The 27,601-nt window shown below is 40.6% G+C and overlaps 1 protein-coding gene across 1 annotated transcript; it reads left to right on the top strand.

Annotated features, from left to right (window-relative positions):
* Positions 1 to 4,522: 4,522 nt before the first annotated feature.
* RND3 (Rho family GTPase 3) lies at positions 4,523 to 21,591 on the top strand (the record flags this gene model as incomplete). Its single annotated transcript, XM_084241645.1, has 5 exons — positions 4,523 to 4,672; positions 5,172 to 5,259; positions 16,680 to 16,789; positions 19,500 to 19,634; positions 21,340 to 21,591. The coding sequence occupies 5 exons, from the start codon at positions 4,523 to 4,525 to the stop codon at positions 21,589 to 21,591; spliced, it is 735 nt and encodes a 244-aa protein (XP_084097771.1).
* Between the last annotated feature and the right edge of the window lie 6,010 nt (positions 21,592 to 27,601).

Below are 27,601 nucleotides of genomic sequence, written 5' to 3'. Positions count from 1 at the left end.
GAGGCAGGCGACCATGCATAAACAATCAGGATTATATCTCACAATATTCAACTGTGAACTGGGATCTCCACAAATACACTGAAGCTGGTGGGGGCGGGGGGGGGGTGAACTGTAGTGTTGTTCTAAAGAAGAATGTTTGAAAGTGTAAGTCACAGTCTAGGCAGCTTTAATGTGCATCTTAAAAGAGGCAGATATTATTATCCTCTTGTAAGGAAGAAACAGGAAAATAATTCAGTCAGTGTTTGCCCAAGGTCAGACTGTGCTTTAGTTCAGCTTGGACTAAAGCTCAATTTTCCTGACTTGTAGTCCACTGCTCAGAGGAAGAAACAGAGCCATTATCAGCCCTGCACCACCCCTAGATAGTATTTCTCTCCCAATTCAACCTCTCGCCACACCTGGATTCAACCATTTTTGTGGCAGGTGGAATGCAGCATCTTTAGGAGAAGGGGATGTCCTCCAATACATAAAGGATTAATCACAAAGGAAAGAGCATTTGGCAACTGAATGTGGAATACATGTGGTTTATTAACCAAGCCATATTGAAATTTTTGCTGTGTTTCCACTCTGGAACTAGGGTTTAGTCAGAGAAAGGAGAGAGGACTAGGAAGACGAGACAAACTGGAGGAACAGCAAAAGGAAGGACATTAGGCCATGTACCCACCCTAGAGGGGGACGTCACATTCTCCAAATGAATGTGTTTTTTAGGGGGATATTTTCACTGCAGTTGAAAATCTGAAAATCTGATTGCAGGTGAGCAGCTTCGCCAAAGTTTCAGTTAGTGTACTGACAGGTGCAGACCTAGATCTGGAGTCATTCATTCTTTCATTCATTCAAGTAATTATGTTGCTACTCTTTTTTATGTTTTCCTATGTCTAACTACACACTGTCCTTAGAATTAAATCCAAAATATATGACCATGGCTCCAGGCACAATTATTTAGCTCCAGCTAATTTTCTTCTGTTCTCCCTCCTATTTTCTCTCTCCTTCAGTGGGCCTCGGTCCCTCTGGCCTGCCTTCTGTTCCTCAAACCTGCCAAGCTCTTTCCCTGCACATAACCTTTTCACTCTGTTCCCTTGCCTCATAGCATCCTCCCACTGGAACTTGTCATGGCTGATTTGTTCTCTTCATCGAAGACTCAACCTGCTTAGAGAGGCACTGCCAGGCAACTGGGTCTAATCCCCATTCCACTAGGCTTTATCATGTCATGCTGTTTTTTTCTTCATAGAGCTTACCACATACATTCCTATTTCTGTACTTGCTTCCTTCTGTATTATCTACCTTTTGTGTGGAAGGTGTGATCTGTGAGAGCAGCAAATAAGTCTGGTGTGTTTACTGTTATATCTACTATTCCTACAACAGTGCCTGACATACAGCAGGTATCTACTAAATATTTGTTAAACTAAATGCTAAATAAATTTTAAATAATATCCACTACACATAAGCATTAGAGACTCAAAGAAAATGAGAGAATTCTTACCCTAAAGACACTCAAAGCCTAGTGACTCCAGGCAGTTGGTTTTCTACTCTATTACACAGCCATTAAATTTCCCTCAGTAACTGGCAGATTCCTGGAGATTCAGGTCACCTGATTTCCAAAAATAGTCATCCACTCTGTTTCTGGATTATTCATTGGTAAAGTGATTATGCCTCTCATTTTGCCTGTGACAGACCCTTTTATAACTGTTGTTCTGCCACAATCATTAGTAGTACTCCCTTTTGCTCTCAAAGTGTCCAGGATTATATGATAAATTGCATGGTTATCCTATTCATTGTCAGTCAAATGCTAATCATTCATAATCATTGCTAGTTAGAGTGGTTTGACCACATACACTAATCGATTCAGGAATGTAGAAGGTCAAATTATCTCTCTAGAAAGGGGCATCTTCCTAAGTTAAAAATGTGAGGGAAAAAATGAGGTGGATCTATTCTCCTAGTCTAATTAGTGAGTTCACTAATGAGGCCTTATATGTTCAGTGGGTCTGAGAAGTGCAAATAAGATTTCCATGTGTAATATAAAATAGGTCAAGGGTTCTTAATTATGCCAGGAACTATTCTGCAAACTTCACTTGCATCTTCTCTTAATTACTATTATGACTCCTATTTTACAGATGATGAATTTGAGGCTTGGAGATGTTAAATAACTCATCCAAGGTCACACAGCCAGAAATGGTGAAGTTCAGGACACAAATACACAATCATCTCCTGACCGCATACAGCTGTGACAATTGCTTCTCCAATAAACAAGAAAATAATATAAAAGGTGTCTATTGTTAAGCAGATTTGGGGAATATGGTTAAGCTATGTAGACTATGGTTTTTATAGAGCTTTTTTGTCCTGAAATATGTTAACATGCTTCATACACGGTCAAGGGGTAACATGGACACAGTGTCTCCAATGCTAATTGGGATACAGGACCCTTTTTGTGAGGAAGACCGAAGTTCTGCAAGAGCAAAGTTTGGCCTGTGCTGCTTTAGAAACCAGCCAGGCCGGCTATCTCTCTCTCTGAGTCAGGCCTCCATGTATGCAAACACGGACCTGCACACTGGATCTGAGTCAGGATTCTCCTTTGGAAGGCTCCAATTTTCTCACTTCTGGAAAGGAGACCATCTTGGGATCCCCGAGGCTTGTGGTCCCAGCTGCCCACTACAAACCTTCATGCTTTTTTTATTTTTATTTATTTATGCATACAAGAAGTAGGGTGTAGGCCAGACGTGCAGGGGGTGAGAGGATTCACCAGAGACAGAATGGGGAGCAGAACAGGCAGATCTGCTGAAATACATTGCTGAGGGGACCAGTGGGCAAAACAGGAGAGGTCTGCTGCACCATGTTGGTTAGCTCCTTGGCCGTAGCCACCAGGGAGTTTCCACCTTCATGCTTTTAACCACCTTTATCGTGCCTTTTCAGTCCCACACTGAACTTTCTGGTTTTTCATCTAGACTCCTCCATAGGGGAGCCGATACATTGATTTTGGCCAATCTTACTACAATTTAACAATTGAAGACCTCCTGACCATTTTCAGCGCAGTAGATGAAGATCAGAAAAGAACTGTGCCAGGCCTCCCCTGGTGGCGCAGCAGTTGAGCGCTAGGCTGCGAAGCTGCCCGCAGCCTTTGCAGCGCCGGTTCGATCCCCGGCTACTGGGTTAGGGTCCCACATGGCACGCAGACCTCTCCTGCCGCCCGCTGCTCCCCTCAGCAGTGTACTTTGGTCCTTCTGCCTGCTCTGCTCCCCGCTCTGACTCTGGTGAATTCTCTCACCCTCCCACACTTCTGACTGTACCCAGTGCTTGTATAAATAAATAAATAAATCTTGAAAAGAAAAGAACTGTGCCATTGAGACAAGAGGAAAAAAAAAATGATGCGTCATTTTTACTCCTCTAAGACTTTTGGGGTGGATGGGTAAAGGGATGAATGTAGACTAGGGATAGAAAGTGAGTGAAGGACTGTACCTGTATTTTTCAGCTAAAAATACTCTGTGTTTTCTACGCTTAGTCTAGGGCACTTTGCTTCCAGGTAGGTGTGGGATATAAAGATAAAGGAATTAAAGGAAGGATCAGAATCCTAACCTAATATCCTCACTGCAAGTGGGGCAGTGCGCGGACCTTGGTGGTTGGGTCCCAAGTGCAGTAAGATTGAATTCCAGTGGCTTTTCTCATTTTCCACTTTTCTTTCTTCTTTGCTCTCACCTCTTCATCCTACTCCTCAACCCTTCTGCCGCCTCCTAGATTATTGAAATTGACAGGTTTTCGTAGTCAGTCTATGGCTGCGAGCCAGCTAAATCAGTTCTCGCCCTGAAAACCTTGGTTTAACTATAGTCCAGTGGCCTATATACCTGATACAAGACATTTTCTAAAAAAAAAAAAAAAAAAAAAAGACAAACACTTAACCCTTCCCCACCCAGTATTTGCTGCTGACACTTTATGGCTTTTAATTTGGGTGAGCAATGTTTTTGCTTAATATGTGCTTGTGAGGCTTTTGTAGATCAAGCCACTATTAAAACGCTTTTAAAGGAATTGTAGTAAAAATCAATATGCACATTCCGCTTCTCACCTCCTTCTAGCCCCACCCATCAGCAAAGCGTCCTGGAGCAGACCCAGGGCCTCGGTCTGGAGATTCCGCTCGGCCACCCTAGAGGGCGCGCTGTTTACATTTTCCACAAGTAACGAGACAGCGCTGGCTCCCAGGCTCCATAAAAGGGGAGGAGGCGGATCAGTTTCCTTCTCTCATTGAGAAAGAAGAGGATTGGAAGGCCGGGCGTATAAAGCCGCGCAGAGAGCGTGAAACAAAGCAGTCGGATCAGAATTGGACTTGGGGAGCGCGGCGTGGAGTCAGGGATAAAACTTGTTGGAGGGGAGTCACAAGCCGGCTCCTCCAGCTCTCCCGGTCTGCGCTGCGCTTCAGGGGTTCCCACCAGCCTTGCGATTTATTTTTATATCTGCTTTATAGATACATATATAGCGAAATATATATATTTTTTCCTCTAAAGAGAAAATTCCTGTTCCAAGAGAAAATAAGGCAAGATCAATGAAGGAGAGAAGAGCCAGTCAGAAATTATCCAGTAAATCTATCATGGATCCTAATCAGAACGTGAAATGCAAGATAGTAGTGGTGGGAGACAGTCAGTGTGGGAAAACCGCGCTGCTGCACGTCTTCGCCAAAGACTGTTTCCCCGAGGTGAGTGTGGAGGGGCCCGGGCTTCAAGGAGGGCACGGCCTGGGGATCTGCTTTCTCGAGGAGGGGTTCCTCTTGCTTTTCCTCCTTCACTCCTTTTCCAATTTTTAGAGTCCTATTTCTCACCCTTTACTACTCCCCCCCACCCCCACCCCACCCCCTTAGATTGCTCGGAAAGGGAAAGTGGGCTGGAAGCGTTCAGGGGCTGGGACACGCCGGCACATTCTGCTCTTCGCTTCAGAAACTTGTTCGGTCAAGTGCGCAGAACATTTGGGGTGGGAGATTCGGGGTGCTAGCTGCTTAGAGAGGCTAGTAGGGAGAATGCGGGAGTCAGAAGGGGCTTCGGAAAGGTTCTACATGTCTAGCGTGTTATTTGGTATTTGCGTGTTTTTTTTTTTTTAATAGAGGGATGGGGAGGCGATTTTCAGAGGGCGTTCTATGGGTGTCGTGCATTTTAAGATAACCTCTTTGCTTCTCTCCTCCTGTCCATTCTGTTTGCTAGAATTACGTCCCAACAGTGTTTGAGAATTACACGGCCAGTTTTGAAATCGACACACAAAGAATAGAGTTGAGCCTGTGGGACACTTCGGGTAAGAGAGTCATCCGACCGCGTGGCGCTCGGGGCGGGTTTCCAGCCTCGCGGGGTTGCGCCCGGGCGTGGGGACCCCGCGCCTGGCACGCTCTCAGCGCCGCGGGAGCTCCGCTCCCTCCGTTAACTTTGCCTCTTCCGAGGGATTCCCTCGGTCCCTGCTGAGTGAAAATTTCGTCTTTTTTGGCTGAGGACCGGGGACGGCAGTGGGGATGGGGAACGGCAAGTGGGGCGAGAAGGGCGCTGTGTGCCCGCAGGGTGACCCCACGATCGGAGCCCCTCGTGGGCAAGGTGCCTGGACCGCCTGGGGGCGCGCCTGGGGGATGCGCGCGCCGCCCGGGGCCGCCGGCTCGCAGTGGGCGCCCCTCCGGCACCTGCCCTGCTGGCTGGCGGGGAGGCGGGAGCGCGGCGGGGTGCCGGGAAGCGGGAGAAAATCCCCGAAGCGGCGACGCAGTTACGTGCAGATTCCGCATTTGAAGGGAGAGTAACGTGACGCCTACTGTCAGGAATGCGCCCGCGGCGCGGGCTGCACCCACCGCGTGGTCGCGGCCTCGCCGCGCCGCCGGCCGCTTGCGCCGCCTGGGTGCCGACCTACGAGTCAGCGCTCCCCAGGCCGGGGTGATCACGCTGCTCCCCGCCCTCCCCGCCCCCACCCCGCCATTCCGTCCAGACCCATCTTGCATCACCCTCCGCCGGCCCACGAGGCCCTGGGCCGAGCTGTTCGCCTTTGACCTTTGTGTCCATTTGAATTATTGGCATCTTAGTGAATTATTTTCAAGGTTCTGCGGTTCAAGGTCGGGGTATCTCCTTCCCACGCGCCCACACACCCACCTTGCACTCGGTGGCAGGAAGGGCCGAGGACCCCGCGGGCGCGAATGTTTGGGGCGCGTGACTATTAGGGTAGGGTAGGGTCAAGCGCGGTGTGGTTGGGGGGCACCACCTGGAATCTAGGGCCCGGACCTAGGCACCCGCCGCCCCTGTCACTGGTTCCCGGGGCCAAGGCTAGAGACGTTTTCGAGAAGAGGATCGCCTCTGGAGGGGGAGGAGCCACCGGGAAGGCAGGGTCCTGAGCTTAAGTGTGAGAGCTGAGCGGGGTGCAAGGCTGCTGCTGGTGAATCGAGCCAAATCCTGGGTGAAACTAGCCGGGAGGAGCGTGCAAGTGCCGACACGCAGGTTTTGCTGTCAGGCGGGGAGACCCAGAGGTGGAGCTGCGCTCACCTGGGAGTGGCCTGGTGGAGGTGCTTCTGGGCTGTTGGAACATCTCACAACCCATGACTTGAACCTCTGGCGCCCCCAGGGAAACGGGATTAGAAAGCACTGGGAGGAGACCAGACTGACGGTGCCGCCAGAGGCAGTTCCTGCACAAAGGCAAGCGAGAAGTCTCGCACGAGCGCCTCTCACGGTTGGTGCCAGATTCTCTGAGCGCTGCAGTGAAAAGAGCTGATTCTGTTTTCCCTGGGAGAGTCAGGCTCTTTCTCCAGCCTCTCCAACGGCCGCGGTTCCAGGATCTGGCCATGTTTTGCACGGGGGGGGGCGGGGGGGGGGGTGTCGTACACACACACAGACTCACAGCTAGAGGGAAGAGGTGAATTGTAGACTTTTCTTATTTTAGTAGTTCCTATCCTTAGAATTCTTACATAGGCTAGCACGTAATGGGTTCCAATTCCCAGACAAAGCATGGCCTTTTTACCTAGTGGTTGGAGAGCTGGTCTGGAACCAATAATTAGCACGAGTACTTGCCCCTTGCTCCCCAATCCACCCAGTCATGTTTGTACCCAATACATGACAAGAAATATTTGGGTGTGGGATCTGTCTGTGAGTCTGATCCAGTCGTTAACACAAAGCTGTGTTTAGAGTTTTCCTACTGGTTACCGCAGATTTCTGTGTGCAAATCCCCTACTTCCTTGAGTCTCATTTTCATCTGTAAAGAGGATGCAGGGCTAGATAATGTGCAGATCTCTCCTGGCTGTATACTTCTTGGCTTTAGTACATGGGACAGGCAGTCTTATTGTTTCCCAGGATATTAATTGGCTCAGCTCTTAGTCCCAGTAGACCTGGCATCCCATGCTGGGGTTTTCACCACAAAGCAAAGCAGATTCTGAATGGAGCCACTGCTTCCTGGTGGTTTAGGAAGGAGACTCACCTGGGTAGTGAGGGATAATGGATGGATTCCTAGGAATGCTAGGTCATACGTCCCCTGTCTTTAGCTTCAAGTACCACCAAAGGAGATTTTAGACTAGGAGCCCAAAGGGCTAAAATTAGTTTTTTAAAAGAGCGAACAGGAGCATTGTTTTTTCAAAGGCTAGAAAACAAACCAGATGTGGGCAGTTATTTGCGGTCTGTCCTTTCCACGTGCAGATAAATATCACTTAAGATAATTTCAAGTGCTTAATAAAAATTTGACAGTTTGTAGTCTCTGCACATAACATCATGCCTTGCACACAGTAGTCACCCAATAAAATCTGTTGAGTAAACAAGTGAATAATCATATGCATAGTTTCCAAGGAGATGAGCACATCCCTGACATTTATTATACTGAACTACCTGTGCAAAAAGAATGGCAACTTTATACACCTTGCCTTTCATCAAAATGAAAATCACCTGAAATGAAGTCTGGAGTGAAACAATCACTTGCATTTTTATTTAATGAAACAAAACCTATGCATATTTAACTACAATATAAAAGTTTGGAAAATGATGATTAAGAAAATATCATGATGCAGGATTATTCAATAATGAAATCCTAATTCAAATTTAGATTTATGTAGATGGAAAAAAGGCAGAAGGGAATCATCTAGAATCCTGTTTTGTTGTTTGTGAGGTAAAATGTGGGTTAATTATACACAGCGCCAAGCACTGCTGAAATCCTGAGTGGACTGTTTCCTTCAGAAATTGTTTGTCATTCATGAGTAAAAAAGAGTGAGTTGCATCAGCAACTAATTATTTCAAGCATCTTCATCATTTACCTTGCTCAAGTTTTTGTCACAAGTTTCAGAACAGGATTATTTTTTGAGAAATGTTTGGTATTTTCTTTGCCCATGAAAACGTTTGTTTAGTTCAGTTGGTGAAATGTTTGCATATGCCTAATGCCTCTTGACACATTTATTTTCTTCCAGTTACTATCAGTTTACCTCTGGAGAGAAGATCCAAGCCAAGTCTCTAAAGTCCTATATGTCAGATTTTCCCTCTTAGACTTTGTGAAAGTTAGAGGTTGATAGGGGAGAAAATGAGGAAAGAGATGAGGAAAGTGACATTAGGAAAGAGATGACATAAAAGGATAACGTTCACGTCCTTTTAGCCTCCTAACAGAGGTGCAGGCATTTACAAAACAAGCAGTTCTTCTCTTATCTACCTCTGTACTTGGAGAGCTGCTCATAAGGAGTCTACTTGTTCCCCCAGAATTAAAGACGTTCATGCAATGACATAACTGTCAACTTAGATATGGGAGAAAACATCAAGTGGATATAGGTTATGTGAGGTCTTTTTGCACCAAGAGAAAAGGAAACTCCCCACTTTTTGAGTCACAGTAACTTAACTGTTCTTCCATTCTCCTGTTCTCTCTCCTTCCCATCTTTCTGCACTTATGGTGCCTGACCCTCTGGGTTAGGTCTCTAACAGAGATGCACTGTTAATTAAAACTGTTCCACCTGGTATATTTCTCTTACTAGGTAGCCTAGTGTTGATACATCTTCCAAGTTCATCTGAGTAGGAAGGAAATATTCCCTTCCCATTCCCCAATGCCAATGCACACACCAGTGATTGCAGCCACACTGACACTTTGGTTTTTTATAGCGTCTTATTTACTCCAGCTCTCCTCCCTTGCCCCCCCCAAAAAAAAAAAAGTAAGTAAAATCTTTTAACTACTGTCCTGTGAATCCTGTAGAAGGGGGGATTTCTAAAAGGAGTCTTTAGACATGGATTTTTAATTTCTTGATGTTACTAAGAAGTATTCCCTTTGCATTCATGAAGTGAGCATTTTTATTAATATTTGCAGAAATGTTCCTAATGATTTTCAAAGGCATTCAATGAACTTTTGGGAAACCATGGCTGATGGCTTCAACATTTTAAAGCTATAAGTAATACCAAACTAGGTCTAATGCCTGTGCTTCAGAACGTGCCACATTTGCCAAGCATAGAAGCAATTTGTAGCATGAAGCCAACTGCCTACTAATAATAGAATCTTAGTCATTTAAGGATCGCCATATCTTTCCCTAAGTGATTTGATTGCAGTGTAATTTCAGCACATGTGATTTAGGGAGTAATAATCATTTATGCCAGCTTTTAACCAAGGCAAGTTAATGCATGTTTTATTTAAGGCATATTATTACTTTTAAAATTCTCAATTCAGCTGCTAAAATTCCCTTCAATAACTATGCTATTGCCTCATGAACACTCTTTGGAATTTTGTCATGATACAAGCTGCTTTTAGAAGCCATGATTGCTAAAGTTAGCACTTTCTGTGTTAGCGTTTAGCATTATTGGCAAAGAATGTGGTATTCTTTAAATATTATATTTGAAGGAAAGGGAAAGAGAGAAAAAAATCTTAATTTCGCATGGCCTGACTTTGAGGACAAATGCCTCAACAAACACTTAAATCCATCTTTATTATTTGTTTGTATCAAAGTTTGTGGACTGGACTTGGTACAGAGTGCTCTGTTGAAATATTTCTCAACAGGAATAGAAATGTTGGGGATACAGAAAAGATCATCTTCAAAAGAGATCACTGTTTACATTTGTTTGCGTGACTTAACATGTAAATTAACATATCTAGGCAAGATAAGTAGAAATGATTATAAAACCAGTAAATACTTTTTAAGGCATTCTGTGTGGGACCACTCAATGGAGGAAGCTGTATGTGTGAGCAGGGCTGGAACCTGCAAAGCAGGGCAAGAACAGCTCCTACCCTCAAGGTCCTCACAGACTTATCTTTGCTACAAAGTACTTGTTTGCAGAAAGGTGGAGTCTCGGAAGCTTGATTCACCCAGCAGCAAGAGTTGCAGAGTTGCAGGTCACAGGATTTGCTCAAACCCGCTGACTGTGACTTATTACTCCTAGAAGTGGGTTCCATTTCTTTATCTCTAGAAATTAACTCAGTTTTGCAGAAGTCTTTAACATTCCTCCCACTAGGAAACATGCTTGGGTTTAATGGCTATCAGCGAAAATGAGATTCTGAAAGTTGAAGAATCCTAACTTAAATTAACTTTGTTTAAGAAAGGGGGGAGGGGCATTTACAAAGAAGCAGAAAGAAGTGTGGGTGCTTTGATGAAACTACCAAGGGCAAAATTGCAGTAAACCAGTTAGATCATACAGTAGTGATGATCCCTGGGAACTTAGAGTTTCAAAATTGGCCTCAACTCAAATTTTTTTTCACTCTGAGACTTTAAGAGACATGAAAACAAGTCAGATAGTAGCTTTAATGAGCAAGACATAAAAGTGCATTTAGAGAATGGCCAATAATGCAACAAGTTCTACTAAACTATGAATTAAAAAAAAGTATTTAGTTTTAAATTTTATTTTTAAATTTTAATCCCATTTAATGCTGTTTTTTTTCCAATCTGATTTCTTGCTAGGTTGCACATTTCAGTGAGGCATCTGCATTGGTCATTCTGGTGCCACCTGAAATAGCCAGATGTTTTCTCATTAATCCAGTTCTTTTGCATGTAGATGTGACACCAAGGGCAGATAATTTCTCCAGTTTACTCGTAATCCTGGGCTGTGGCAGAGGAATTAGTTGTGCCTCTGCCATTTTCTGATGTCCTTTAAATGTCTCCCCAGTTACTATATTTTGGCAACTTCACTCAGAATCCCCCTAGGACATCAGCTGCCTCAAAAGTTGTGCACATCGGTTTTGAAAAATGATTGTGATGATTTAGTATGTAGAAAAGTGATCATACTCCCTGGATTTGCTCCAAGGAATCAAATTCTTTGAGCACTATATGAAACATAAAATCTTCAGTCTATGGAATAATAATGTAACTTTTAGAAAAATAGACATCTGTACTCTTATGCCTAAATTTCTGTGATGTACCATGGTTCCATTTTAAATAAAATGTTTGATTCTTTTTTTAAAAGTGTATCAATGAGTTCAGGAGTTTAAGGCTAAAGCTTCATTTAAAGCTGAAGAATAGCAATCATATTTCTTTCTCTGACTTTATGTCCCTATGACTTTATGTACTTACATTGTCCCCCAAAATTGAAAATATTGATTCAGTTTTCATAGCAACACAGCTATGCCCCCAAATTTCAATCTGAACCTATAGAAGAAACAAGCAAATAATCCTTTCTGGGAATGGTTGTTGCTGATTTGTGGGCATGGTGTGTGCAGTGCTGACTGCTTAGAAAAAGAGTTCAAGGAGTCTTCTGTTAAGCCACACACAAAAGTTCTGCCCAGGCTTGATCCACATTCTTGAGATCATTACTAATATGAAGCTTTCCCTCTGAGTGGAGACGGCATGAGGAAATGGAATCTTGTAATGATTGGACAGGTCATTAGTCTCATGCTTGGTACAGATGTCCTCTAGGTGGTCACTAAAACTAAACGAAGTTGGCATATTTTCTCTGCTCATAATATGCCCCATTCCCAATTTTATTGTTCTTGCTAGTAATTTCTTTTGGGGGCAAAAGGAAGGTTTTCAATTTAAGGTTCAAGTAAAAATAGTTGCATTTATGAAATATCCTTGTTAAGTGAGTTTTCAGTTCTCAATCTCTTGTAAAGCCTCTCAGTGTTTGGACTGGTTTTGCAAAAGGGTTCCATAAAGCCTCCCTTTTGGGTATGAATCGTCCTACATATACATTTGGTTATGTACATATATGGTACGTTCTATCTTTGTGAACGGATGACTTAAGCAGGCAGGTATGTGGCTACAGACTTAGTTTCTGGGTGAGGCACTTTGTGACTATTCTCGAGTTGGAAATATTGCTCTCACCCAGAATTAATGATCTTGAAGACAAAGATGGGTAATCCTGAAATTTCAAAAAGCCTTTTAGAACTTTGCTGACATTTGCTGAAGTTGAGGAACACAGAGAACCCCAAATGAGGACAATTCTGTTGACACCACAGGAAAGCTCTTGATCTTTGATTTTTTTTTTTTTTTGCACACACTTTGCATATGTGATGTTGTTTCCACTATGGAGTTTCCTGCGGTTTCCCCTTTGATGGTGGTCTACTAGGTTCATTAGAAAGGATCCTGGAAATCATGCTGTGTGCTTACGATTTCATACAGTATCAGAAAAATGATGCATCTGACAATGCCCATGTGCATGAATCTTGTTCCATGGGCTGAGAGTTCAATTTGACCACCAAAGCTCAGTACCTGGTAGGCTCAGACATCTGAATCTAGTTGTAGTGCATTCTTGGAGCTAGAGCACATGCTTTGTGCACGTCAGCACCTCTTGATACAGCAATTGAAGTCCATAATTTCCCACACAATAAAGAGTGTTCAGCTCTTTTTGTGTTGTGTTTAGTGCTATTCTGAAAGCTTTGCACTTGTACCTTCTCAAATACCTATCAGAGTTCTTTTTTTTTTTTTTTTTACTGTTTGACTTAACAGAATGTTTTTAGAGTTGTCTGGAAGACTGTAAGAGTTAGGGTCGGGTCTTGTCCCTGTTTCATCAGATTAATTTCACCTCCTTTCTTTGGTGTTCGTTGGCTTCTCCCTTTACAGGGGAATTTCTAGAATTCTTAATTTTTTTCTTGCCTCATGAGTTACCCCACCGTATCTGCAATTACACCATGCACTCTTAGCTTTGCTTTCTTTCCTTTGTGCAATATTGGGCTTTATAGGGAAGAATTAAAAATGCTTAAACACAATGTGCACACTGTAAAGTTGCACAGGATTTTTTTCCCTGGACATTCTGGGATGGTCATTGTTAGACTTTTCAGGTAGCACAGTTCTGTACCATCTGAAAATGCTGTTTCAGTTGTGTTTTTTTTCTTTTTTTTGACAATGAAAAAAATGTAAATAATAGCTCTTTCTGTAACAAAAATGCTTCTGTTCTGTCAAAAAATAGAAAGAATAAATGATCTTATTTTTAATGACAAATTTTTTTGGTAATTAGTGGCTAAACTAGTGATGCGTATAACTAATAAACATAAGGGTCAGTTTTATTACTACCTCTGGTCACTCTTGTTGATCTAAAGTGCTGTTTATTAGTGAAAGTAATAGGAGGGGTCAAATGGCATTCATAATTAGATCCTGTTAAAGCTCTTAAAAATGTAACTCTCCACCTAAACAAGCAAGATCTATCATGAACCTTTATATTACATATGTGTTTCATTCAGAATAATAAACTATATAAAAACAAAAGCAGAAACAAACCTGTAATTTTGGTTTAAGTTGCAAACTCTGTTTCATTTTAAAGTCAGGCAGGTCTAAATTTTGCACATATTTGGATATAACTTCAAAGAACAGAAGATTGCTAGATTGATTGTAGTAAGTAGGGTTCTCCTCCTGGGGAAGAGGTTTGAAAACAAATCCAGATCCCCATTATAGCCATAAAAGGATAGAGAAGGGAAACCCAGAACATAGGCAGGATGGAGAATAAGCATCTGCAGTCATGTGATGAACTTAATGTCTAAACATTGGAAGCATTCTTCTGGATTTTCCTGGTATTCTTTATGTTAATCACTCTATCATAGTGTCTTTTTGGCTTTCCAATTGTCTTTCTTCAATTTTTTTTTTAAACATTTATTTACTTACTTATACAAGCACTGGGTACAGTCAGAAGCGCGGGAGGTGAGAGAATACACCAGAGCCAGAGCGGGGAGCAGAGCAGGCAGAAGGACCGAAGTACACTGCTGAGGGGAGCAGCGGGCGGCAGGAGAGGTCTGCAAGCCATGTGGGACCCTCCTCCGGTGGCCGGGGAGCAGCCGGGGATCGAACCAGCGCTGCAGAGGCTGCGGGCAGCTTCCCAACCCAGCGCTCAACCGCTGCGCCACCGGGGAGGCCCCTTTCCTCAATTTTGGATTTGAAAAAGATGGCCTTCATTGTTTCTTAGAGTAGCCTTATAGCTGAGATTAGCAGTGAATCTTCTTGTCACATCCTAAGGAACAAGGTGCCCCAAGAAGCCTGTCTTCTGAATTTCAGGTCTGATTGAGACAAGAAAATATTTCCACAGCAAGATCGTTATCGCACCTAAACTGATTTCCAAGAAAGAAGCTTTCTGAAGTCTACTTAGCTTTCTGATAATCCTAATTGTAGTGCCGATCTGGTTTATTTGGGATCAGGTCATCTTTTGCTAGCTTTGGAGAGCTTTGGAAATCTTTGGGTCTTTGGATTTTCACCCCTGAATCTGGAATTTTCTGACTTCCTGTTTAGAAAGAGTTTCCCTAATGTTTACAGCAAAAGCTGTGTAAAAGTTAGACTTTGGACACAGAAATAAGAGATTATAATCCAAAGGTCAGGCCTTGCCACAATGAATATGAAGATATCAGTATATCCACATGCGGTGAGTGATAAGCCAACTCATTCCCGGTGCCTCTTAAACATTTTTAGATTATTTTCTCTCCACCTCAGATTTTTTTTTTTTTTTTTTTAATTTATACATGCACTGGGTACAGTCAGAAGCTCGGGAGGGTGAGAGAATTCACCAGAGCCAGAGCGGGGAGCAGAGCAGGCAGAAGGACAGAAGTACACTGCTGAGGGGAGCAGTGGGAGGCAGGAGAGGTCTGCGCGCCATGTGGTACCCTCGCCAGTGGCCGGGGATCGAACCGGCGCTGCAGAGGCTGCGGGCAGCTTCGCAACCCAGCGCTCAACCGCTGCGCCACCAGGGAGGCCCTCCACCTCAGATTTCTTTTGGTAATGGAAAAGGCAGACACAGCTTGTCATTTTCAGAAACAGCCTTGTTCTAATACTGTTAATATTTAAGGTAACTTGATATTTTTTTAACTCTAAACTCTTAAACCTTTTGGAAAATAGTTTCCAGTTATCCTCTGCAACATTAGGGTCTTCATTCCAGGTGTGGATCAGGAACTGCTGGTTTAGATTGTCAGTTCTTGTTCACACTTTTCTTCCTGATTCCAGAACATTCCTTCTTTGCTTGGTAGACACACCTGACTGGAATTTTTCACTCTCCATCTCTAAAGCAGCTATTAAAAAGGCTACTCCATCTACTACATCACCAAAGCAGACATAGAAAAGGTTCTATGGTGAATGTTAGGGGCCTAGAATATACTGTGTGAATAGAATGTGATACACACTAACCCTGAAAATTTTCATTTTGATAGAAAAGTAAAAGATTATTTTAAAACCTTCTTTAATCTTTTTCTCTTCTTGGGTTTGACTATGGAGGTTTTGGTTTATCATTTGTCTTCTAGCTAAAAAGAAAGGTGATATCCATATTTTGTTTTAGATTTACTTTTCTAGTCCAGAATATATCTTATATATACACATGTGAATATACTAGGTATATATAAATGATTTTCATCTTGTGATATGTCAGTATACTAAAAATGATTTTAAAAGATACAAATATTACTAGCAAGCTGCATTTACTTTTATAGTCACACCATTTTCTAATAATCTCATATAATTCTTTGTAATTCTTAAAAGGATAGAAGAGACTTCCTAAACAACTGGAAGATTCTGTGGCTAAATTAATTGACTGAGTCTTTAATGTACTCTGAACTTAATTCAGACTAAGTTTCTTGGATCATGTCTGAGTGTTACTATCAGAAACGGGACTGTGTAGAAAGTGACATGATCGATATGGCATTTATTAGAGTCTATATGAAATTTGGGGACAGGTTTAAATAAGCAAGCCCAAAGTTCATTGACTTATCCTAACTTGTCACTGTGAGATAGGGCAGTGGTTTTTCGTACTTCTTTTTGCCTAGCTAAACCTATCCTTTTCCTTCCTCTCCCAGTCATGATTGTCCTGCTATCAGAGTGATCTTGAGTTTTGGTGTCTTCCCCAACATGTAACTTCCTTTATTGTGCTTGCTAACACTCAGCTTTTAAGATCAACCATACAATCACAGTCACGGTCAGTACTTACTGGCCCCTTATCTAATGCCAGGCACAGTCTGGGCTTATAATACCAGGTTAGTACTGTTATCACTTCATTTTATGAATGAAGGATTAGAGCTACAGAGGCCTACAGCTACCCTGCCCACTCCCTCAGTGTTGGAAGTGGATTTTCAGGGGCTGCCACACTTTACCCAGAAATCCTTGAGTTTTGCTCTTGGAACTAAGCGGATTTCAACTTAAGTTCCTGGCTTTTCTTTTTAAATTCAAGTCAGCCACAAGTGAGGCTTCATTTGACTTCCAGTAGAAAGAAATGCATCACTACCAAGCTTTTGTTTGAGTTAGAGGAGGTGGGGATGAGGCTCCATGAGATGGTTAAAGGTTTTAACTCAAAAGGCCAGGTTAATGGATGACAAAGGGGATTTTCATCTAAAAACATATCTTTTTTTCTTCTCAGGTTCTCCTTATTATGACAACGTCCGGCCCCTTTCTTACCCAGACTCAGACGCAGTGCTGATTTGTTTTGACATCAGTAGACCAGAGACTCTGGACAGTGTCCTAAAAAAGGCAAGTGCTGGGGATTGATGACACAGTTCATTATTGGCTGATGTATAAAATAGGAACTTGCGGTTGGCTGGGAGCTAAAGTGATTGTATGTGACTCTTGTCAAACATGTATTCCTTCCTTCCCCCTCTAGATTAAGCCTTAGTTTACAGGCTTACATTTAGCCCCAATCAGATATTGAAGTGAACACAATAATAGTTGTTTTAATAAAGAAGCTGTGTTTCAGTAATGATGTTACGTATTAGAAACAGAGACCAAACTTATATAGGGGCATAGGAGTATGGTTCAGACATCCTACAAAGTAAAATATGGTAGATATCAGTTACTAATAAAAACAGTAATTGTGGAACATGTTATAAGTAACACATAACCTGATTCTGGAGGCAAAGGTGAATGAGATTCTGTAGGTAAAGCCACTTGAAGAAGCTCTGAATGAAACTGGCAAGAGGACAAGAACCTGCTAGAGGGTGGGTCACAGGTCCTGGGAAGGTCAGAGGGAAGGAGAAGACTCCACCTACCGAGGATGAAGCCTCAGATGGTTACAGAGGCAAATGCTTGTTTGTGGATAAGCGTGTGTTAACCACAATCTGTTTTCTCAATCCTGGCCTGAGTACTGTGGGGTATCAAACTCTGAAAGCCTGGACAAAACCTTCATCGAGCTCCCTTCAGGGGTAGACCAAGGATGTGGTTGAGAGCAAGGCAGTGTCTTTGCATTTTGTATTTTTATCAGTTTATTTTCCTATCATATTTAGCTGCTTGTTTTCTGTGTCATTATTAAATTAGGATTTGAAGGTGAGACACCTTCACTAAACATAACAAAAACAGTTTAATGAACAAGAAGTTCTTAAAAGATCAAAGGCTCTTTTTCATTCTTTAACTCCTTTCAATTTTGAGTAATGTATATCTAACACAAATAATGCTAATGTTTGTCAGATACAGGCAGGAATGCACCTTTCCTGTCTTCAGTTCTTGTAAACATTTGCTAGACATGCAGAGGTAAGACAAAGTCATCACACAGCTGAAGAACAACACAACAACATGTCTAGTGCTTACTTATAGATGAAAGAGATTGCTTATTTACTCAAGTTTTTACTTGATGTGCTCCTGGGTTATGCATAATTTATGATGAAAAGCCTTGTTCCTGTTTTATTTTGTTTTTGTCTTCTAAAACCAAATGAATAGTGACTTAGGGCCTTAGAGATATTAATGGGTGTGTTTTACATTCACGTGAGGTTTAAGGCTTGTGATAACCTCTGCTATGGTTCCTCTTGATTAATTGAATCCTTTAAGTCTTTGAATATCAAAGAATTTAGAATAAGTTAAAGCAAGACAGATCTTATTCTTTTTTTCACAAATCATCTACCAGTTCTTATTCCAGAGACAGCTAGCTCTGGAATGGTCGTTTCTTCTATGTAATTCTGGAAGGAAGGGAGGAAGAAGGAAGAAGGGAGGAAGGGGGAAAGAAAGGGAGGGAAGGAAAGAAGGAGGTAGAGAAGATGATAAATTAGGTTTTTATGAAAAGTACATATGTCTTTTCAATCCACTGGCATATGATGTGGACTACATAGAGTTCATTGCCTAAAGCACCCCTTGGAGTTGTCTCTTGTAGGGCCTTTTGAGTTACCCCTGCAGGATGTACCTCTTATCTAGTATTATATATATGCCTTCATCATTCCCACTCTTCTGTGGATTCCTTCTGGAATGTGCAGTTATGTCTTAATCACCTCTTTACCACCATAATGGTTAGTAGAGCATTTAACACTTATTCGTGGACTGGTGAGTGAGGCAAGTGAGGTATCACTTCCCACTCTCAGCCCCTCTGATCCCTCCTCTCCAATAGCCAGAATGCTTCTGTGAACACTTTGATTTCCCAATTCCCGCACTGATCTCAGGCTTGAGGAAATGCATACACAAAAAGCTGCCCAGTTACCCTTTAAGAGTAGTATTGGAATTCCCTGTCAGGGATTTCTGGAGGTTCCAATAGTTCTTGTTATGTCACAAAATAGTTAGCCAAATTGGACAAATGGAAGTATTTAACAACTTCTATAACTTAAAACGAATTCAAAGAACATGTGAGCCACAGGACCAGATGCCTTCCTGAGAGCCTGGGAGATGGGCCTTCACGAACGTCATGGTCTCTGTAGATTCAAACACCAGTGAATAGAAGCTCCTTAAAGGCAGGATATTCTATTTACTAATTGTCTCCAGTCTCTGAAATCTCAGTAGAGATTTCAACACGTGGTAGCTACTCATCTTTCTTGATTGGATCTATGAGTGCATACCTGTGCTTGTCTTGGCTCTGCGTTATTCCCGGCCGTCTATGCTGGGAAGTACCAACTCAACATACCCAAGGATGTAGTCACTCGTCAGGATATATAATTATTCTTAAGGCACTTTTATCTTTCAGAGATGGCCCAATAATTAAGAAATTGTTGACAACACTCAATAAGAGTTTTGCAGTAGGAACAGATAATGAGTCACAGAGAGGGAAAATGTTTAATAACATAATGAGCATTCCCTAATGAATCCACTTTAAAAAGTAGTAGAATTTAATATCTATATAGAAGTTTAATGCCAGTTTGCTTCTTTATCTGAACTGACATTTGTTTGAAGTCCTTTTGAGACCCATTTCCAATGCTGCCAGTGGAGAAATTGTTTTCCATTATATGGATGACAGAATTTTGTTAATTTTTCATCTTCTTTTTCCCCATAGTGGAAAGGTGAGATCCAGGAGTTTTGCCCCAACACCAAAATGCTCTTGGTTGGCTGCAAATCTGATCTCCGGACAGATGTTAGTACATTAGTAGAGCTCTCGAATCACAGGCAGACACCAGTGTCATATGACCAGGTAGGTATGATGTCAATATGCAAATGTGGATTTTAAAAAGAATGACAGAAATGAAACATCACTCATAATAATAAAGAGGAGAAGCTGTTTTTCTAAAAGTTTAACCAGTGCCAACTCCAGGTGTAAGTAAGACCCTTTACTTAGATTTAGCATGGGCATCAAATGTCCAGAGTGTGGCCATCTGTACACACAGTAAAGGAGTCAGCCCTTAGGGATCCTGTGCTTTCATGGCCTGAGCTTCTTCATGGCCACCCATAGCTCAGATTAATGTTAAGATTGCAGTATGAACAGCAAAGTGATGTGGGCAAAGTTTGAAATCATGATGTTATTTTGATGCAGGAGCCTCAAAGTATCTTTCCAACATTTTTTAATGATTTATTATATAAGGATTAACATGCGTGCATGCATAAAACAAGACAAATTTGAAAAAAAAATTTAATGTAAAATGCTTTGTCATTCAGTTGGGTAGTCACCTGATATTTGATTACTGAGAGCAAGGACAGTGGATCATATGCTACCATTATGTGTCTCTGCAACCCCCACTGGGTTTAAAGTAAAAGAGATTTAAGAGAGAATGTGGTCAAAATCAGTAATACTGTTTAAGAGACTTAATCTTATTTTACACTCAGTGGCAATAAAACACTAACATAGACTGTTGCCAGTAAAATAGACTACTTCATAAAACCATCTTTTAGAAGTTCATCATTTCTGCTGGCATTTTCCCCAAGTACTTAGAAAAGAGGAGAGTTGGCTTCAAAAGTTCATTCTCTTGAAACCTACACCAGATACTAAAGAAAGTTCATTATGAAATAGAATTCTATTTATTAATCATCATTTTAAGTACTGCAGTCCTCTTTGTCTTGTATTTCTAATTAATAAAATTTTAGTTACTTAAGTAAGTTCTTTTTGATGCACAGTGTTTATAATAGTTATACTGGTTGTATGGCCCATGTTTTGAAAGTACTTATTTTGTGCTGCTGAAGTTATAAATATCATTGTATATAACAGTATTGTTCCTTCCCTCAATTTATTTTTACCCTAAGACATAATCACATGCATTTCAAAACTGATTCTAAATTCCATCCCCAACTCCTGTTTTTTGTACAGTCTATCGACTAGTCTTGAGTACTCTTTAAAGTTAAGAAAGAGGAATTGAGTCCTATGAGGGGGAATGGGTTCTTCGAGCCCATCTCCCTTGCCAGAACCATGTTGAAAATGCAACATTTACAGTTATGATCTTCAACTGACTTTTTTCCAACAGTAAGAATCTCTAGGTAATTCTATACTTTATTGTGTCCTGGAAGACCTAAATATCTAGTGACTCTTGGTTACAGTTGATAGTGAAGATGAAGAGATCTTCTCTTACATCTTTGAATCACCTCATACTAATTGTTTGATGATCAGGCCTCTCATTTACTGGTGAGCCAATAAAAACTGGATCAGCCTTTATTAGCACCTGTGAGCAGTCAAGCAGTATTTACTGAGTGATAGTAATCAGACACTGGGTGTTGACTATAAGAATTTATGAAATAATAACACAGTTCAAATTCAAAACCGGACTTTTTTGCTATAATTCTTGGAAAATTCGGTTGCAAATATATCAGAAATGCTTTGCAATGCATTGTTATTATGTAGTATTAGAAGATACTTTATAATTTTCCCCAAAGACTTATTGCTGATTACGATTCCTTCTTTTGCTTCTCAGGGGGCAAATATGGCAAAACAGATTGGAGCTGCTACTTACATTGAATGCTCAGCTTTACAGTCAGAAAATAGCGTCAGAGACATTTTTCACGTTGCTACCTTGGCATGTGTAAATAAGACAAATAAAAACGTTAAGCGGAACAAATCACAGAGGGCCACAAAGCGGATTTCACACATGCCCAGCAGACCAGAACTCTCCGCAGTTGCTACGGACTTAAGAAAGGACAAAGCAAAGAGTTGCACTGTGATGTGAGTCTCTGGTTATCTTTAATGAGGACAAGGAAATCTAATGTAAAAAAACACCAACACCGAAGCAAAAAGGTGAAGTCTGAATGAAGTACACAGCCAAAGTCACGTATGCTGGAGGTTTAGGAGGCATCTGAAGAGATGCTCATCTTTTTGGAATCCTGTCCTTAAGTTCGACATGTTAGAACAAGTGGTGAGAAGTGAATACATTGAAGAGTTTTGAAGTGTGACTTGAAAAATATGCCAAAAAAGAGAGATTCAAATGGGCTGGAGGTAAATAAGGAGGAATGCAAGTACCTCCCAGAAGAAAAAAAATGCCCTGAATGGTGCTTGTGTTTTTGTTTTCATTTCAATCTATTCCTGGATCTCTACTTTGATTTAATTTTAAGTGTTTTAATCTCCTTTGCAAAAAGTATATATTGATATACCGTCCTCATTGGGGAATTGGCACTGTGACCTTAGCATTTAGTTTTCTAGAGGATGTGATCTAATTTCCTCCTAGCTCATCATTAAAATGGAAATTGTATCAGGACCCGTGGGATATCCAGAGGAAAAGTTTGTGAGGCTTTGAAATCTTGCCTTCCTGAAGATAGCTGAGTGAGATGGTTCTAGAAAAAGGCTTTTGCAGTGTTGCAAGATACGCAGACCAGCACTACAAAGATTGAATAGCTCAAATAGGAAAAAAGTGTCGATTTTTATACAGTCTGATGGTTCTGTTCATCATTGTGATTGTCATTTAAAAGTGGTAAATTGCTCAATGTAATACTTTTGTGCGCTATTTAGAAAAAGAGAGTGTGTGATTTTTTTGCCATCGTTGATAAAAATGCAAAGTCAAATAAACGGTGTCATGGTTTGACGTCATAGAGTGATCTAAGGGAAAAAATAATGTAGGTACTGTTTTCAACTGAAGAGATAATGAATGAAGGAATAGTAACAGAAAGCACAGTGTGTGAGTAAAGCTGTCTGGAATTAAGCTACCAAAATACAAAGCAAAAGGACTATTATTTTGGGATGAAACTCCTCCAAAGTTGGCAGCATCTCATGTTCTGTTGGTTTATTTCACTTTCTTTTTAAAGGAACATTGATAAGAGAAGGACCCTCTTACCCAAGCTTTAGAAAATCCTTAGAGGAAAATTAGGTAATGTCAGTCCTGACACTATACTAGGGCATTTCTAGAGAGTGATTGTTAAACCTCACTTAACCAGATTCAGTCAATGCCTGTGTCTAATACTTGATAGCTGTTGTTACATAAAATAATCAGCATTTAAAATAGTTTACAGATATTTTTTGACCAGATTCTTTCAGAGCTTCTTTCAGAGAAGAAACCAGATCCGACCTGTTCATTATTGGCGCTTGTTGAAAACGAGCTTTCTTTCCAATGATAAAGCTTCATTTTTGAAGTGTTGAAGCTGTGCTCCCATTAAATTGTGGCAGGAGAGGAGGTTAGGATAATTACAACACTCAATTCTATGTCTTACAAGCACTTTGTTTTGTCTCTGCAAGAAAATACCATTCCAGTCATTTCCCAAAAAATACAGAGGTTTTACCAACATAATATGCTTTGATTGATACAGCATTATGCTTTGGGCAGTATTACAAAATAGCTGGCAAGTGCTTTCTGTATTTAAATATTGTAAAAAGAAAATAAGTTATAACTGTTATAAAGCAGAACGTTTGTTGCATTTTTTTAAATGTTGAAGTCACTTTGTATGTTTGTTTGGTCATTGTTTCCGCAGTATTTATTAAAACATACTTTTTTTTCCTTCAAATAAAAATGTAACCATGTCTTTGTCTAAATGCGATCTCTCTTTTATTATCTACTTCCTGATTTAGCTATTTAGTTTTATTCTTTAACAGAGATGATTATAGAATCTGGTCTAACATTTCCTGAAAAGAAGACTTTGGAATTCTTTGATTCTTTTTTTTTTTTTTAAGATTTATTTATTTATTTTTATACAAGAACCGGGGTACAGGCCAGATGTGCGGGAGGGTGAGAGGATTCACTAGAGACAGAGCAGGGAGCAGAACAGGCAGACCAACCAAAATGCACTGCTGAGGGGAGCAGCGGGTGAGATAGTAGAGGTCTGCCCCCACCATGTGGGTATCTCAGCAGCCAGCGGGGATCGAACTGGCACTGCAGAGGCTGCGGACAGTTTCACAGCTCTGCACTCAACCGCCTGTGCCACCAGGGAGGCCCTGATTCCTGACAATAGTATTAGTTTCTTGGTGGAAAAATAAACCCATGCATATTTAAAGTTTTCATGATAATTTCATATCACAAGAAAATGGGGCATAGTTAGACCGATTTGTTCATGGACAAAGTTAGCTACTGCCTAGGATCAACTTAGAGAAAGTATGGAAATGTCTCATACTCTTCAGTAACAAAACAGTACCATGCAGCGTTGGGTCACAGGTTTAATTCTGATGTGGATTTAGTTAGCGTCCCTACCTAAGTGCCTAACCCAGCCATCCACCTTGCCTGCATGTTCTTGGTCACAGAGGCCACTTGTGTAGATGAGCTAGGCTCCAGCTATTGAAACAATTGGGGGGAGGGAGAAAAAAAAATGAAAATGGCCTTGTTTATGGTAGTAACATTGCACAATAACACAAAACAGCAGGAAAAAACTTCCCCAGTGATCTCAAAAATGTAAAGTAAGCATGGAATAGTTTAGAACCAAGAGAGACCACGCTCCCCATAAACCTGGTTAGTTATCCTTCTTTAGCTAAAACTTTTCTACATAAGTTTTACATAAATATCCAAAGATATTCCATGTGGGACTTTAAATCTCAGCTCTTCTTTCTACACAGCTTAGTTGCTTCATATTAAAATTGCATCCTTGTGTTTGTTTGGTTTTTTCCCAACGACTTTAGAAATCTTTGAGGTATAGTTACTTGCTTGGAAATATTTCTCAGAAACATAAACCAGGAAAAGCCAGAACAGCTAGGATGAGTGAACAAATTGAAGAGCAATGACCTTCTGGGATAGCCTTATTAAAAATTTAAAAAGCACAGAAAATTACCAAAAATATTTGTAACTCATTCTTGATGGCAAATAGTAAAAGATATAAAAGCAGTTTCCTAATCTCTGATATTGAGTAATTTCTAAGCATCATAATCTAAATCAGGTTTATTCAAAACTGGTTTCTCAACAATGACAGGCAGAGAAAAAAAAAAACAGCAATAATCAGCTGAGGTTCTGCTGACCTTGGCAGTATTTTATAGGTTGTACAGTCATGTTCTCCTCCGTTGAATTGTTTTTTTACCAGCGGCTTTAATTTGTTAAACCAAAAAGAAAAAGTTAGTGTTTTAGCCCTGGGCATGCATTCCTTTTCTCCTCTGACTTTTTGCTTCAGCAAACATTCATTCTAAGCATTTTGTGAACATTCCTTTCTATTGATTAATGATCATGATTAATGCTTCTTTAAATACTACAAAGTGATTTTCAAACTCTGAGTAAGACATTGTGCCTCACTTCTATTAGTCTTTTTTGGAAATAGTTGCTTGGAAGGTTCTCTCCTTATAGGTTATATACCTTAAGTGCAAATTTAGAAATAACCCAGGGAATTATATTTTATTAGATAATAATGGATTTAAAAAGATCACCTCATATCCTAAGACTTCTGAAACTCGTAAAGTTGCGTATCCTCTTTATGATGACTTATTTTGTCATTGGCATTCCGTTCTAAATCTCCCCTTTTCTATTTCTGTCATTCTTCCACTGACCACATGTTTATTGAGTATCTTCTATGTATCTGGCACTTGTCTATACTTGCTATATAGTCAGTTTATTTCTCATAGTTCTGGAGGTTGGAAATCTGAGATCAAGGTGTCTGCCAATTAGGCTCCTGGTAAGATCTCTCTTTCTGGATTATAGTCAGCCACCTTCTTGCTGTGTGTTCACATGACTTTCCTTCAATATGTGTGTGTGTGTGTGTGTGTGTGTGTGTTTGTGTATGGAGAGAGAGAGAGAAAGAGAGACAGATAGAGATCTTCTACTTACAAGGTCACCAATCCCATTGGTTTAGAATCTTACATTTATGATCTCATTTAACTTAATTATTTACTACAAGCATTATCTTCCAATATAGTAATATTATGGGTTAGGGCTTCAACAGATGAATTATGAGACATAATTCAGTCCACAGCAGGACCCATGCCATGGGCAGTTGACATACATGGTCTTCCATTATCCAAGATTACCTGAACTGTATTGTAACCAAGAGGTTGCACAGTGATAGTCCTAGAATGTTTCGATGTAAAGATGTCAGCATTAAAATTAAGAAACTGCAGGAAAAAAAAAAAAGATTGACGCTGACCTGACCACTGACTGCTGGGCAACTAGTCAGGTGCATTTATATTTTTCTGGATAAGATGGATATAAATAATAGTATATGATAATGAAAAGCAATTCAATTCCATTCTTCCATTCTCTTGATTGCAGTTTCCTTATTCTTAGGAAGCCAGTTAGAGTGGGAAACTATTCACTTTTAGTTTCCCATGGAAGCACTCTCAATAAGTTACTAAGCATATTTAAGAGTAGCCAAGAGTTGATTTCCTTCACAGAGGGCTCACAAAGACGCAGGTAATGGGGATGGATGGAGAAGACTTGATGCAATTCAAAGCAAACAAGCAGTGGTTTCCATTGGATTAACCAACTTCAGGGCAATTTAACTGACATTGAACAGAGTTGAGGGATGCACTACTTGCAAGTGCCATTGGAACTGTGAAAAGAGTTTCTTTTGTGTTAAGTGCTTCTGCATACTTCTGAAAATTAAATCTTCACCACTCCCCTTGCTTATCTATTCCCATCCTGCTCAGGCCCTATCCTTCATCCACTTATTGTCCAACTGGGCCAAGCAGTCACTTCTAATCATTTATTTGTTCATCTTTCTTCAATCATATCCAAAAACAAGACCAAAAGCAACCAGTAAACAATTTTTTTTAATCATCATCAAAAATATAGATATTCTTGCTTATTTTATGCCCAACTTTCACCCAGTTTGTGAGTGTCAAACTCTACATCGCTTTGCAACCTCCAGGGTGTCTTCAAATGACATTGACTTTTAGCAACACAAGGAATATATATATATATTATATAATTATATATAATATATATATAATTTGGTATGGCTATCTTGCTATACTAAGTCAATTAATTAATTGAGTTAATTAATTAACATCTTGAGCTACTGAACATAATGTTCTCTTTGGGTTGCTTGAATTTTCTCTAAAACTTGGATTAAGCAGAGTTCTTAGGGTTGTCTCTGACCCCAAGAAACTTATTGGTTAAAGAAGTACCCCAAGGGGAGAACAAAATTACGTAGGAAAAAGGTATGTAACCATGACTGCCTTGAATGAGCTTGCCCCACCTCTGCTCCACCCATGCTTTGTTCTCCTTTGCCACTGCACTCATCTCTACCCCATGAAAATATCAGCATCTGAGAATGTTACAGAGCATTCTCATTTCAGTTAGCTTATTACACAGCTAATATATTATCAAAAGAAATATAATATGTCATCATTATTATTATTTGAAAATCCCCCCAATGACTCAGTCTTCCACGCAGACAGTACAGAAGTAGGAGATGCGGACAATGGCTGAGGAGAGGATATTCTGTTCTTTATCTTCCCCAGATACAAATGGTGACTTGCTTAAAATTTTGTTTTCCTTCACTTTCAGACACAGAATTCTTTACTCTTTTCTTAAATTAGCTATAAAAATTCCCTTTCTGCTTTTTTCCTTCTCTTCAACTATCTGAGAACATGTCCTATCTAACAAAACTGGCATAATAAATAAATGCAAGCAAACCCAGGTATTGTGGTATGTTGAATAACGACTCTTCAAGCTTATCTGTTTTCTAATATTCAGGAACTGTAAGTGTTACCTTATATGGTGAAAAGGGCTTTGCATATGTGATCAAGTTAAAATCTTGAGATGAGACAGTATTCTGAATTATCCAGATGGGCTGCATGCAAGTTCACAAATTCTTATAAGAGGGTCACAGGCAGATTCCAAG

The sequence above is a fragment of the Talpa europaea genome (genome assembly GCF_964194135.1).
Source record: "Talpa europaea genome assembly, chromosome: 1".
Classification (NCBI taxonomy): domain Eukaryota; kingdom Metazoa; phylum Chordata; class Mammalia; order Eulipotyphla; family Talpidae; genus Talpa; species Talpa europaea.
Note: the sequence above shows the minus strand (reverse complement) of the source record. Positions and strands in the feature narration are given on the sequence as shown.